We start from the raw sequence: 16,380 nt of genomic DNA, 5'->3' as shown, positions 1-16,380 counted from the left end.
GCAATGGGGCTGTCAAACTCCATTGCTAACAATCCCTTTCCCCCCATTTTTAGAGGGTAGTTTAAATTAAGTAGAAAGAAAAAAATTACCTACAATAATACTACCTTATTTATCTATCCAATTAACGCCTCGAGGTTAAGATCTAGAAGGTCGATTTTGCGAAAAATAGTTTTTTTAGTTTATACTTTTTTTTAGAATAGAATAGAATAGAATAAATTTATTGTGAGCTGTATCTTACAATTTTTCGTGAGATGTTATTAACGTCTTAAAGGAAAACAGCCTACCCATACATCGGGCATACAATACGATTAATTACAAAACATTAATTATTTTACAGTCATACATTAAAAATGTCAATAAAATTGAATATAAAAATAAATTTATATAATTTTAAATCAAATTGTGAAAAATAGGCTTTTAGTGATATTTCATGAGGATCGCTGCTACCCACATCTCAATCATTAGGTTCCCTTTGTCGCATATTACGACATTCACACGAAAGGAAGGAGTGGCCCATTCTATGCCGGGACCACACAGCTATAGCCCTGTGTATTGGATACATTAGAGTAAATATAAAGAATTTTATACTTTTTATCAACATATAAAATATTGAATTTCGGTTTTCTATGGTAAAATTCCGATTAGCTAAACTGACTCAGTGCTACATATCGATTAAAAATCGATCCATTTAGTCGAAGAAATCAATTCTCCAATTAATCGATCTTAGATCGCCATACCTAATTTGGTTATCAAATCGACTTTCTCGAGTCTATATTCGCCTTTAATATTAACCTTTTTTTATACAACTTAGAATGGCAAACAAGCTGACGGCCGACCTGATGGAAAGTGGTAACCGTCGCCTATAGACATGAGCAATACCATGGACATAACAGAGTATACTGTTTCGCCCATGATACCCCCCATGCGTTGCCATTGTATTATCTACGAGTACTTGTCTTCAATTCAAAGAACCTGTTCGACTTTCGTTCGTACATTGGAGTTGCATTATTAATCACTTACCAATTTAAGGTAAAGAGGATTATAATGATGTATTTAAAATTGTATGGTACGAATACAATACATGACCTTTATCATTTTTTTGTATGACAGATATTTAGATTAATGGGTGGGCGGATATCAAGTCTGTAAGATGTCCGTAGATGGAGTATCTATTGAATATAATATGGTCGCTATATGGAGGCAGGGGTGCCCTTTTGAACGGATCTTGTCGCATTATACATTAGCGTACAGAAGTCTCGTATAGAAAAGGAATAGTGTGTGTTAATAACTACATACATAATATATGTGGACAGATGCATATTATTCATACACATTTATTTATTTATTTATTAAAGATGCACCAATAATATGTTCACAATAATTAAACAGACTATGTACAATGTTATAAGTAAGTAATGAAAAATAATTATTGAAAAATGCTTAAATCTAAGTTTACTTGAACAAAACAAGGCTAGATGAACATATCAATTAGAGGTATTACAACTTTTACAGATAAGTGTTAATGTATGAATAAATGAATGAGTATACTTTATTTGCATTATACAATATAGAGAATAAGCAAGACAATTAAAAAATGTAACGATACAGTTGTATAATTACAGTAAGGCGGTCTTATTGCTGAGAGCAATCTTTTCAAGACAACTTTAAGGTAATGGACTAATTGTTGTACAAGTAGGTATGATAGTACTGTATAATTAAAAAAGCATCTTTTGCAAATTAAAAATATATAAAAATTAAATATATACATACACATATACATACATATATATACATATACACACACATACATATATACATACATACACACACATACATACATATACATATTAATCAAACAAAATTATGTGTTAATGTATAATAAAGTAACAATTATACAATTAGTGGATAGCTAATTACTAATCTAATTTTATTAATAATCACTCATATATGTATGTACATACCATATATGAGTGATTCTTGTGACAAATTTCTTATTCAATACAAATAAAACGCACTGATAACCAACGAGATATTTCGATTATTCGTTTATAAATTGTTTATATTTAAATATTTTATTTTTACTAGATGTTATATTGTAAAACTCCAATTTACTAATTATTTAAATAGAATTATTTTGTTTAATGTTAACGGAAATAAACAAAATAAGTCTATAATTTTGTTTAAAATATATAAAATCATTAAACCGAATTTAATAATTTAATATATTGAATTATTTATAAATTATATTAATAATACAATATATTAATAAATTATATTATTAATATATGTAATAATAATTACATATATTATTACATGTAAAAATATATGTTACAATTAAATGAAAGAATTCTATTCTAGCTATTAAAAATTTAAGAAAGCCTATAAAACTGTAAAAAAGCTGATGACCTTAAAACATCTGGACAGATCTTAATAAATTATAGCTAAGATCCATCTCGATTACATCAACTTTCAAACAAAAAACGCATCATAATTTGTCCACCCGTTTAGGAGCTACCATGCCATAGACAGACACAAAGACACGTCAAAGTTATAACAATCCTCATTTTGCGTCGGTTAAAAATTAACATGCTATAATTCTGTACTTAGTAATTTCACTGCAATACTCACCCTTCAAACCAAAATACAGCCATGCAAACACAATTATTTTTACATACAAGCGTAATTGTTTGTATTTAGCAATTATGTATGTATTTTGTGTGGTCTTATATTTAACAATACCGAATCCTTTTCCAATAAATTCTACATTCTAACGTTTAAAGTAGACACATTGTTACATATCGGTAACAGTTAAAATTTAAATACATTAGAGCACGCATACCAACTCGTAAATATTAATTTTGTATTCGAATCTAGCGTATGAGTGACACAAACAATTGTTCCATTGACTGAAATGTATTGTAAAATTGTCCGTTAATTACATTTGCATAATACACAGCGATTAGTTATAGCATAATATTTTAACAGAATCCAAATTGAAAATTAATATTTTTTTATACATTTATTTATATTACAAGTCTAATATAGTTGTAACTACCTTTTGCCTCCATACCTGAATAGTTGTAACTATCCAGGTATGGAGGGAAAAGGATTGTTAGTAATGGAGTCTAACAACCCTATTGTTAGCAATTTATTCTATCAGGTCGACCTCCTCGCGATATCCCATAGAAACCGTCATAGTTAACTCCTGTTGAACTAGTGATGATAGACAACTTGACCTGTTTTCATCCTTACTAAGTATGTCTCACTGTATCTATGTCCCATTTGTGTTTCAACCGTGAAGCAGTTGTGTTTGCATGGCTGTGTTTCGGTTTGAAGGGCGTGAATTTACTGGGTACAGAGGAATAACACCTGAGTCCTCAGGAATGGCATCGCATGGGGGGTATCATGGGTAAAACAGTATACTCTGTTATGTCCATGGTACTGCTCATGTCTATAGGCGACTGTTACCACTTTCCATCAAGTGGACTGTCAGCTTGTTTGCCATTCTAAGTTGTATAAAAAAAAAAACAAATGTCTCACTGGTGCCCTGCCAGCGTATACCGATATCGCAAGGGTAACCATTCCATTCTCATCCATTAAAAAAAAGTTATGATATGTTCCTAATAATGTTGTAGTAATAACTTTAAAAATATGTTAATATATTTTGTAACAGTAAAACTACTAGGCATGAAGGCATAACATCCTAATGATGGTGGGAGGGATTGTTAGTAAAGGAGATGTTAGTCTCCATTGCTATCAATATAATCTATCAGGTCGATCTCCCCGCGGTTTCCCCTGGAAACCATCGTGACTAAGTTATCGTTGAATTCGTGACGATGGGCTAACTGACCTGCTTCATCCTCACCTATCATCTCTCACTGGTGCCCCGCCGGTGTATACCGATAGCGCAGGCGGGGTTACCATTCCATTATCATCCATTAAAAAAAAATATCCTAATGATCAAGAATAGGCAACGGGTATATAGCTAATTTGACAATTAACTGCCAAAAAGTTGACCCGTTTTTGAGGCTCGATGCTCTGTCTATATAATTAAGTGTTCAACATACTTCACCTTGTTAAGGTCAGGGATCCAGTGGCGGCCGGCTCAATTTTAGATGAAATTGTACTAACTTTGTTCCCATCTCATTTAAGTGTTCAAGTTGCCAAAGTAGTTTTCCTAGTTCGACTTAGTGTAATTGCCTTAACACTTGACTTTGGGCCGAAACTTCATGGTGAGAGTATGATTATCAACGTAAATAGTGCTCATTTCAAGTTCGATACTAGATAGATAGATAGATAATTTATTTGCATTACTTACAGCACACAAATTACATCATACATACACAAAAAAAAAAGCGAGATAACATAAATGACAAAAAAAAAATACATAAAGCTAAATACAATTTTCGTTTGTGAGTGTGCCATAGCAATACAAAATGGCCACAACTCAGTTTATTGCTTCACCCTCAAAAGAGCAAAGCACTGATATTCTGTTGCGGCCAAAGGGAATAGAGTAACGATAAAACAATACCACCAGACTATCCGTACAGCAAATAGACAGATATACAGTAAACAGACAGATATGACAGCTTATCTAGCAGACAAATGGAACTATAGGATACTAGTCGATCTGCTCTGAAGTTAAACGTAAGTAAATCTTTACTAATAATATAAAGGTGCAAGTGAGATTGTTTGTTGCCTTGTATTATTTATTTTAAATATTTTGTACAAAAAAAAATTATTTCCTTATCTTTTATCTGAACCAATTTTTTCTAACAGTTATAAATCCTATTATTAATACAATAAATGCGAAAGTTTGTAACGATGTATAAATGTTTGTTGCTCTTTCACGCAAAAACTACTTAACGGATTCGAATGAAATTTGCTACACAGATACGTAAGATACTTTGTATATTGTTTGACACGGAAGAAGCCGCGAGATACAGATAGTATTATATAAAAATCTCTAGCATCGAATTATTATGTAGTATGTTGTTAGTTATATTGCTAAATATTGCCAAATATGAATCAATGGATACAAATCTTCGTTAGCAAAGTTTATTATAAAAATACATAGATTTTGAAATTATTCTTGGTAGAGGATGCAGGACTAGAAGACTGACTTGACACTCGCAATGCTAAGCCAATAAAATTGTTCACAATTTTTTTTTAATTTAACATCAATTGCATTGCATGGAATAATTATTATAAAATAATAAAAATATATGAAATTGTGCATTGTTTCAATTTGTAATTACAGTATATTTCTTTTTTTGAGTAAATATATAATTTTACATATATCTAGAAATATAGACACATATCTGAAATTATGCCTTGTTATTTTACTATATGTATTTATTAATTAAAATTAAATATTTCATAAATAAATTGATAAATGTTCACCAAACTAACAGAGAACTGTTATAACATATAAGATAATCCAGTTTCAAGGGATATTAAGGTCGTGAAGTATCCATATTAATACTTTAAAATCGACATTATTCCAACATTTGCTGTTGTTATTTATTTCTTTTAATTTTGAACACCAGTTAATACCAATCCGTGCTTATTGTTGTCGGATTTATAATTGCTATCAGTAATTTATTGTACTTTTTATATTTATAATAATAATTGATTGGCATGAATTTACTGGGTACAGAGGAATAACACCTGAGTCCTCAGGAATGGCAACGCATGGAGGGTATCATGAGCGAAACAGTATACTCTGTTATGTCCATGGTACTGCTCATGTCTATAGGTGACGGTTACCACTTTTCATCAGGTAAGCCGTCAGCTTGTTTGCCATTCTAAGTTGTATAAAAAAAAAAAACTTAAAATAAATAGTCATTGAAAGTAAAAATAAAGCATCGATTAACAAATACAGGTTTGGACTGTAACATATATTTACTCTAAGTTACAAATTAGGGTAACGTGTATCTTGTAAAACTATTTGTTGTTTAAGAAACTACAAATAAATAATTATATTATTGTCATTATTTTTTTTTATTCAACTTAACTAACTTAATTAACTAACTAACCTAACTAGTTTAATTTTACCAATGGGATTTGGATTTTTGAATCGATTTCGACTTCGACATTTTAAAATACTCGGTATTTCAACACAGTTTACATTGATTTATTTATTTATTGGTCAACAAGTTAGTAATCAACATCATTACGTATATATTTTATAAGTTTTACTAAAGCTGTCTGTTTACTAAGTCTATAGTTGAAAGTACAAAATTTGTGAATGTCTATTACCTTGTTTACAAACAAAAGCGCACTTACCTCAAGGCCGGCGGGTTGATCCTCTGCTCCCTCTTCCTCCTCCTGCACTCACTGTCCACTTTCTTATCACTGTCACGTATCGTATGGTATCTCGGCTGATAACTTTCCAGTTGCGTGTACAAACGCGCGCGTGGCGCGGGCGATGGCAGCCGCTGCGACATAAATTCAACACGTTCGTACTCCGTCGCGGTCGGTGCGACACTGCCATGCGTTTGGACCCTCTCAACGTAGCCGGGACGTCGCTTTTCGTCGACGAAAGCAATACGGGGTGGTTTTGGTTGCATCAGGCTTATCTTTTTCTTCTTCGCCGTAGATGTAACGTAGAAGAAGTAGCCGTTGCGGTCCATTTTTGGCGCGGTCGCTTTTACCTGTGGACGCAAAACAAATTTATTTTTTTTAATGGGTGAAAATGGTATGGTAACCCCCACCTGCGCTAACGGAATACGCTGGCTGAGCACCAGTGAAGGGTGATAGATGAGAATGAAAACAGGTCAGTTAGCCCATCATGATGAATTCATCAGGAATTAACCATGATAGTTTCCAGGGGGAACCGCGAGGAGGTCGACCTGGTTGGGTATGTTGCTAGCAATGGGATTCTCAGTCTCCATTACTAACAATCCCTTTCCCCTCGCAAAACAAATGTTATATTTGACGATGACATTCCTAAAGATGCTTTGTTATTATGATAATTGAAACTTTATTTCATTAGACGGCGCTTTACCATCTTAATCAAGATGAATATAGTATTAAAAAATTAGATTTTATTACACTAATTTACGAAATTAATTGTTACAGTAAATCTGTAAAGTTATACAATACAGTTGCTGAATGTAGAATTGGAATCTAAGATTATGTAGATATATAGATGAATTTGGGAAAAAATCAAATAATTATCAGATAAATAATACATTTAAGATGCAAAATCTTCAAAAAAAAAATACAAGAAAAGAATTCTATTTTATTACGATAAAATTAAAAAAAATATTATTACATAAATTAAAATTCGTAAATATGAATTTTAAACGAATAATACAATGGATTAAAAAACCATATCCTTTTAGAAGTCTCTTGAAAACAGACTTATACTTCATTCCCCTCGTCTTCTAGTTACTGTAGCTACTTGAATTTTTAGTATACCTGTAGTAAATTGGGTATAATTTGTCACAAAAATAACTTTAGTGAACTGGGTGTTAACTTTACGAGTGCTGTGTTTGGGGAAGATGATAAAAAAGTTACGGCATCCGTCGTTGTTGTTACAAAGTTTGGAAACCAAACTACGTAGCGTACAATGTCATTTATTTGCTGCCAAATACAATAGCTCTTGCATCGGATTTAATGAAGCATTTATTATTCAATCAAATTAATATTAAATTATAGATTATTTTTTTAAATGTTAATATACAGAAATGGCGATTTCGTAATCTAGTTTCCAAATAATTAATTTTTTTATTTAAATCAATAGAGGAATGAATAAATGAAAACTTTATTGCTTCCTTCAAAGAATGATACAGTTTATAAAGGTTAACAATATGTACGCAAACAAAATTAATACTTCATTACATAAACTTAATTACATAAAAGTCAGATAAAGAGGCAACAAATTTCAAAAAGAGGTAAAAAAAATATTAATTCAAAATATTTGAAATTGACGTAAGCATTCGAAGTATTAGAACGATTATTTATCACTTTCCTGCATGTAGGCTGTCAGCTTATTTCATCTTTTTAAATTGTATGAAAAATGAGTAAAAAAATTAATACAGTCTACTAAATGTATTTTGTCACGTCATACATTTGACAATTTACAATTGCATTGCATTGCATTACTAACATAATACATTTTGTCTATAACTATGTATAGATAGTTGTATTCGCTATACTCTAAAACTAACGTAAACGTAAACAAGTCGATCTATTATAACGGTCTCCTTCTAATTTGTCAAATTTAAAAAGTTTTCGTAATTTTTTTTTCTCTAAGGTCCCAAAATGTATCCTCTTCTCCTCCTCTTCTTCTTCCTTCTCTTCTTCTTCTTTCTTCTTCTAATTCTAATAATTCTAATTTTAAACCCATTTTGGAAATTAATTTAATTTACATAGATTACGTAAATACTGATATTTTAAAGATTGCGTTCCACAAAAAAATAATTGACTTCAATTGTAACAAAACCAGTTATTTTGATTTAAAAGTTAAATTACTAAACCGGTTTTAATAAAATTTCTATAGAACTAATCTGTAAAAATATTCTTTCAGATAACATTTTCAAAATCGGTTTATATATTATAACTGACGGAGTTATAAGCTATGAAACCGAATTAAGAACCTCTATCTTTTTGAAGTCAATTGATAACGGCTTAACCAATAATTATGAAATTTAGTATACATATATTATACAGGTTGCCAATTGTGGCAACTACTGGCAAAACTCCCCTTACGGAGAAGGCTTATGTCCAGCCGTGGACATTAGATAGAGAAAAAAATGGGCTACTTTTTTCCCGGTCACGTCGACGAAATCGCGGGTAAAAGCTAAAATAAGATATTTATGGAAATATTTCGCCAAGTAGTTGCAAACTTTATCCATAACCGTCAAAATTTTATTTGAATCTAATCAAGCATGCACCCAGGCAACTGGTCCTCTTATCCGAAATACGAAGATTTAAGGCTGTGATAAAACTTTTATATTACTTGTTTCCTCTTATTAACTGGATACCTATGTAAATTGATTACAACAAACAAACTATTGAGTTTTATTACAACATTTAAATATTGATGTTTTCCGAGGTTTTCCCAAGAAACTACAGCACGGGGTTCTTCAAAAGGGTACCCCCCCTTTTTTCAGAGGTTTCAAAGAGGTTTGTTCAGGGTCGGCAACGCGCGCGTAATACCTCTGGTATTGCAGGTGTTCATAGGCTACGGTAACAACTTACCATCAAGTGGGCCATATGCTTGTTTGCCATCTCAGTGGTATAAAAAAAAATTGATTTTAAGATTTATAGCGTTTGTGAAGAACTGCTACAAAAATAATTTTGTGAAGTGTTTTTCAAAGACGAAAAATAGAAAAATATTAATCGTAATACGGTGATAATGGTGGAAGTCGTCCTACACTGCGTTTGCCCGTACTAAACGCCACTTTATCAGTTGTCGGATCTTCGAATGATCAGCCCATTTCACCTTGTTTATTCATCTAGCTATGTCGGCTAGTGATGACCTCAAATGCAATACAGATAGTCAGTGGATGCAGGTGGCTCAAACTATTCCTTATGGCAGTCTACGAGGGAGATCTATATGTACAGGTTTGGATAAATAATGGCCGAGATGATGACGATGATGAATGTGATAATACCCGCCTACTAAGTGTAGCAACTACTGACAAAACCCCCAAACAAGAGACCTATGTTCAACAGTGGATAGTTAATGCCTGATGATAACTGCAATAATACAAGTCTGTATTGTTAAATTATCCTTTGGATAAGGCTCTACTTTAAGTGTATTAATTGTATTCAATTAAAAATAGCAATTTATTACACTATCAAAGGAATATCTGCTGTATTATTTATAATAAATAAGTAAAAGATGTGAAAATACAACCAGGTGCTTTATTGGATTTGGTTTAAAGAAAGAAAAAACTATAAATTCTCTCTGCAGTAAATAGATTTGAATGTTGGTATCGATTTCATCATGAGTGCTTTCTTTGATATTTTGTACAATATAATGCTATTAAATGAAGTCTATCTTTTAAAGACAGCTTTCTTTGCATACTTGGTATACTTGTATTGGACAAAATAAGACAGAGAGCGCAATACGTTGGAATTAGGGATCAATGTAATTCTCTGATCTTGAAATTTTTCCCTTTTCCATTGGGTGTGTCCTTTTGGTTGAATTAGTTATATCCAAGTGAAGTTAGATTACACTTGCTTATCTTTACTCTTCACCTATTCCTTCAATGTTTGTTCCGTATACACGTATCGAGAGCATTCTCAACGTATTCTTTTATTCCTGGACTGCATTCGCAAACAATGTTGTTCTTGCATTATTCTTGTAGTTTAAACTTTTTGATTCTATGTTCTAGTTCTTTGAACTTTTTGTTGTTTCAGTTCATTTCATCTTAAAAACGATCTAAGTATTTCTACCGTAATTGTTGGCAACTTTCGTCTGATAGTTGTTTTGCATATCACGTTGCTTTCGCGTCATCGAAACAATAGCTGCTCTATCTGACACATTTCAAAGGTGCAAAGCGATTCGCTTTTTCCCCATTGTTTGCTTGTCGCATTCGACGTAGGGCTGTCTCGTTTTTATTTTTCCTCTTGTTCGCAAGTAGTACTTGTGAACAAAAGGAAAATACACGAGTATTGAAAATTTGCTCTTTTCTTGGCTGTATCTATTATCCGTCAGTCTTATCTGTTATTGTGATGGCCTTATATTTAAACAATGATTTTATATTATCGACATCGTTTTTAAATATTCAATTCTTTGTGTTCACTAAATAACTATTTAAATTAATATGTTTATTTTATTTTGTTTTTATAAAGCTACAGATGATATATTTACTACTATTATAGACCTAAAGTATTAAATACTACGACAATAGATACTAATGTATTATTAAAAGTATAAATTTATTTAAAAACTGTGCAATTTTCATTACATAAATGGAATACATAGAAACTGAGTTTTTTGGTTGAGCTTTCTTTAGCAGGTATTTTATAAAACAAATTCAAGTCGCACTGGTATATAATGTTAAATAAATTTTAGTAATGGAGAGGGCTATTCTCGGAGTATTCTATCAACCAAAGAGGTTGATAGAATACGAAACGAGTATATCCGCAAAAGAACCAAAGTAACCGACATAGCTCGATAGGATAAGCAAGCTCAAGTGGCAATGGGCTGGTCACATAGCTCGAAGAACCGACGACCGATGGGCAAGAAAGATTCTTGATCGTTCTTGAGTGACTCCGTACGCGCAAAATCAGTATAGGGCGACTCCCCACTAGATGGAGTGACCTTAAATGCATTGCAGGTAGTTAGTGGATGCAGGTGGCCCAGGACCGTTCCTTATGGCCATCTATGGGGGAGGCCTACGTCCAGCAGTAGACGGATAAGAGCTGAAATAATGAAATTTTGGTAAAATTTGTTTATGAAAGTGTTCATCCGGTTTATACTATAAAGGAAATATAATATGATTTACTCAATACCATGTACATAAATAGAGTCATGGATAAAAACTGTTACATAAAAAGTAAAGTAAGCTAAGCCCAATCAATAGCAGCCCTATAACGTTGCCAGCATGCCATAAAAGAGCTTTGTATACGTGCAAGTGCTGATTTTTTTACCTACTACTACTGTTACCATTTTATCGGCCATTTTTTACAACAGTTTGTTGTGATTAACGGTCACCGCAAGGTCACGCTTATTTGTTGTCGTAACGTATTTCATTTGTATAAAAATAATATTAAAGTTATAAGTTGTAATTTATTTTTATGGCAAAACAGGCGAGATATTGATCGCCGCTATGTTGTTTAATGAACTTTATAGTATTGTTTATAGCCGTGTGGTCCCGGCGTAGAATAGGCCACCCTTTACTATCCCATGGGTATCGTAAGAGCCAACTAAGGAAGGCAAGGGAAGAACAGCAGCGTTCCTCTTAAAACATCTCTAAAAGCCTGACTGCGGTTGCCAATTCGCCTGTCAAGCGTGGTAACTACTGGAAAAATCCCCCAAGGGGAGACTTATGTTCAGCAGTGGACAGTTAAAGGCTGATATGATGAAGTCGTTTGCTTGGTACCTCTGTTCCATTCGTGTTTTAACCGTAAAGCAGTTGTTTTTGCATGGCTGTGTTTCGGTTCGAAGGGTGGGATATGGCGTAAATTTACAGGGTACAAAGGAATAACATCTGAATCCTCAGGAATGGCAACGCATGGGCGAAACAGTACACTCTTTTATGTCCATGGTACCGCTCATGTCTATAGGCGACGGTTACCACTTTCCATCAGGTGGACCGTCAGCTTGTTTGTCATTCTAAGTTGTATAAATAAAAATATTATTATGATTTACTATCCATAATCTTAAGTTCACATTAAACTCTTTTTTAGTTCGTGTACAACTGTTAACGATATTGTCTCCCAATTTCCTATAATAATAAATAATTGCTAACAATACACTCTATCAGGTCAACCTCCACGCAGCTCCCCTGGATACCATTGTGGTTAATTCTAGTGGAATTCGTCACGATGGCCTAACTGACCTGCTTTCATCGTCACCTATCATCCTTCACTAGTGCTCCGCCAGCGTATATCGAAAGCACAGGCGGGGTTACCATTCCATTATCACCCATTAAAAAAACATCAGTAATTTACTTGAAGCTTTTAATACAGCTTGTAGTGGAAGACAGTAATAGGCTGTAGCTGAAAATCAGTGATTTGCTTTTAAGCAAATCTATCACTGAGCTGTAGCCTATTTGGGTCACTGCGACACACTTGGTGAAAACATATTTCCATATTTCATCTTGTGATTTATATTTAAAAAAAAAATGTAAATACGAGTAATCTGATTGTATAAACTCATTTGTTAATTTACGTGTGTCATAAATGGCTCAAAAACGTCTTTAAATTTAATGGCATTTTGGGTGAGAACCCTAACGTAGGTGTAAATGTCAAAACTGTTAAATGGAACTTAGATAATACGACTATATTGTGTTTCCGGGCTGATACTAGGTTAAATGTCCATTGCTGCTTAACATTGTGGAATGTGCTATTCCCGGGTGTTAACTCCGCAATGTATGCTTTCGCTCCCGATTTACCTTCGGATGTACGACTCGGTTAAGTACGATACAACTGTGACACACTGTTATCAAGGATGGACAACACGTTGTTACTGTTGAATTTGCTTTGTCACGTAACCAATGAGTACGACATCGTATTTATATCTTAAAAGTCGTGTCATATTCATTTACGATGATCTTTAAATTGCTGTATCGATTTTAATGAAATTTGGAAACGAGTATTATTTGCATATATAGATGATGTAAGTTAAACTTAAAAAATAAGATAGTTTTTATTGTAATAAGAAAATAAAATGAATTCTGTCAATGAGTGCCTCCATGGGTGGTAAAAGAATATTAGCCAAGTCAGCCATATTAGAAATACTATAAAGTGATATTCATAATGCTTATCATATGAACCTTTAACTGTACACTGCTAAATGTAGGCCTCCTCCTGTTGGGGGAGCTTTGCCAGTAGTTGCCATGCTTGGCAGGCTGGTTGCAACCGCAGTTAGATTTTGGTAATGTTTTAAGAAAGACGCTGCTGCCCGTCCTTTGACCATTAAGTTGCCTCAATCGCCTCATGCGAAATCCATGGCTAAGGAAGGGCTAACCCATTTTATGCCGAGTTCACACGACAAAATGTTATTAATACGATAAAATAGATTTGATTTTTGATTTAATTATTGATAAATAAAATAAGCACCTATATATCCACGTTTAATATTAAAAACAAGTGTAACTTTAAGTATTTAATGTGTCTGTAACGGAGTAAAAAAGTGGATAGATCCACGTCCAGCAATAGTGTAACAAGTCATTTGAGAGGAGGGGAGGATTAATATCAATATTTCTACTTGAACACGGTTTCTCTTAAAACTATCGTAGTTAATCCGACATAAAGGTCGACTTACCTGCCTTCATCCCCATTTATCATATACAGTAGCCCAGGAACATCCCCTCCCTCAACTGTTTACTTTTCATGCGTTCAAAAATTGTTTATTAAAGCATGTTGTATATCCTTATAGTTCGTAGGTCACATCTGTCACCGCACATTGCGATTTTATCGCGCCTCCGCCCGCGGCGTCTTTCTGAATGCTAACTGGCCGCTCAATGCTGGCAAAGGCTCTATCTGCGACATCTCTCTATGAGGAGTTCCACTTTGATACCAGCTCCACCCCGCGGCTATTTTTCTGTGCGATTTAGATTACCGTCTGATCGTTTTTAGTGTTTAACAAAGGGCACGCTACAGTTGCAGTTTTAATCGCTTTAATGTTGGACGAAAAATACTATTGAAGAGTACTGGCCACTTTTTTGTAAAATCTTTTATCTCTCGACGCTGAATGTAATCTATGATCATATTTTGGAATTTAAAACTTAACAATAATGCCCAGTTGTTTGTATGATACATTTTCATATTTCGTTCTAGTTTTTGGAAATCCTTATCCACTACGACTAATTGTATACAGGTGTCGCCCTCTGGTATCATATAATATCATAAATATGTGTCAACCGAATTACAAAGCAAGTGACTAACAATAATTCTTAGCAGAGACTTAACTAATAAGAGAAAACTATATTCCATTTATAGTTTTTTTTTTTTTTTACCACGAAGATGACAAAACAAGCATACATTCCGTCTGATGGTAAACGATTGTGGACTACTACTAGGTTTCTACTGGCAAAATCCCCATAGGGGAAGCTTTGAACTGTTAAACATAGACCTTCCGCTAACAGGGTGTTTTGTCAGTAGTTGCTACCCTTGACAGGCGGACTGGCAACCGCAGTTTGGTTATGGCGATGTTTTAAGAAGAACGCTGTCGCCCATTCTTCAATCATTAGGTTCCCTTAGTCGCCCCTTACGACACACACGGAAAAGGCTCATTCTATGCCGGGAACTTCAAAAGGATTGACATCAGGTAGTATTAGGTAGTACCGCAGTATCGGAATCCGAATCTTAATTTGTTTGTAAAATTACAACCAAGTAGACCAATTTAACCAAGTAGTCGTTTATTTCCATGTTAATTCCACGTTCCTTTTGTTAAAATTCAATGGGTGATAATGGAACGGTAACCCCGCCTACGCTACCGGTATACACTGGCGAGGCTCCAGTAAGTGATGATAGGTGAGAATGAAAGCAGATCAGTTGACCCATCGTAATGAATTCAAAAAGAATTAACCCAGATGGTTTCCAGGGAGAACCGCGTACAGATCAACCTGATAGGGTATATTGCTAGGGTTGCCAGATCCTCATTACAAACAGTCCCTTTCCCCTCTTTTGTTAAAAATTGAAACCTGCTTTTTAGGAATTAAGGTCTTAAATTGTTTGGCTTAAACAAACGAATCATACAATCTGGCAGGACAACATTGGGATACTTAGAAGAATGGGCTATTAGACTGGCAAACAAAGATTAATTGAAACAGTAGGTAGTTTTGGAACAAAAGTATATTTGCAAATGGCGTGTGATTCTCGGAAGGAAAAGAAACAGCAGAATTTGTTACAATTATTTGCTAATAGATTCGAATAGTTACGAGTATACGACACGACGAAATGTGGACAATGCTCGTATGTACTTAGAAGGATCAGTTAAATCTTTTATTTCAGATATTTCCTCTTTTAATTTATTCCTTTTTCTTATACAACATAGAATGGCAAACAAACTGACGGCCCACCTGATGGAAAGTGGTAACCGTCGCCGTAGACATGAGCAGTACAATAGGCATAACAGAGTATACTGTTTCGCCCATGATACCCCCATGCGTTGCCATTCCTGAATACTCAGGTGTTATTCCTCTGTACCCTGTTCACGCCATATCCCACCCTTCAAACCAAAACAACATAATTTGTTTGTTGCAAGCGAATTGGCAACCGCAGTTTTTTTTATGGACGATAATGGAATGGTAACCCCGCCTGCGCTAACGGTATACGCTGGTAAGGCACCAATGAGGGATGATAGGTGACGATGAAAGCAGATCAGTTAGCCCATCGTAATGAATTGCACTAGAATTAACCACGATGGTTTCCATGAGGAACCACGATGGTTTCCAGAGGGAACCACGTGGAGGTCGACCTGATAGGGTATATTGCTAGCAATACGGCAGTTAGACCCCTTTACTAACAGTCCCATTCCTCCTGACAGCCGCAGTTAGGCTTTGGAGATGTTTTAAGAGGGAAGCTGCTGCCCATCTCTTGACCTCCCATACTCTTAGGCCAACTGTAAGCCGGGATCACAGGGCCTTACATATAGAGATCTTATTAGACAAAGCAATGTACTTACTAAGTATTACACCAGAGGTAGTCTAATATGAAATATAGGATTAACCTATGCATGATTTTTTTATA

At 34.0% G+C, this 16,380-nt stretch overlaps 1 protein-coding gene across 1 annotated transcript in view; it reads right to left on the bottom strand.

The window, feature by feature from the left end:
* LOC113510286 (kinesin-like protein CG14535) overlaps positions 1–16,380 on the bottom strand; it is a 403,744-nt gene that overhangs the window by 328,245 nt on the left and 59,119 nt on the right. Inside the window, exon 2 of the mRNA XM_052895783.1 lies at positions 6,289–6,656. Within this exon, the coding sequence (XP_052751743.1) occupies positions 6,289–6,656 (368 nt within the window). The remainder of the gene's footprint in view (positions 1–6,288; positions 6,657–16,380) is intronic.

The sequence above is a fragment of the Galleria mellonella genome, unplaced genomic scaffold (assembly GCF_026898425.1).
Source record: "Galleria mellonella isolate WM207_F2 unplaced genomic scaffold, CSIRO_AGI_GalMel_v1 utg3104, whole genome shotgun sequence".
Lineage (NCBI taxonomy): Eukaryota > Metazoa > Arthropoda > Insecta > Lepidoptera > Pyralidae > Galleria > Galleria mellonella.
The sequence above is the reverse complement of the archived record's forward strand: the minus strand, read 5'-3'. Positions and strand labels throughout refer to the sequence as shown.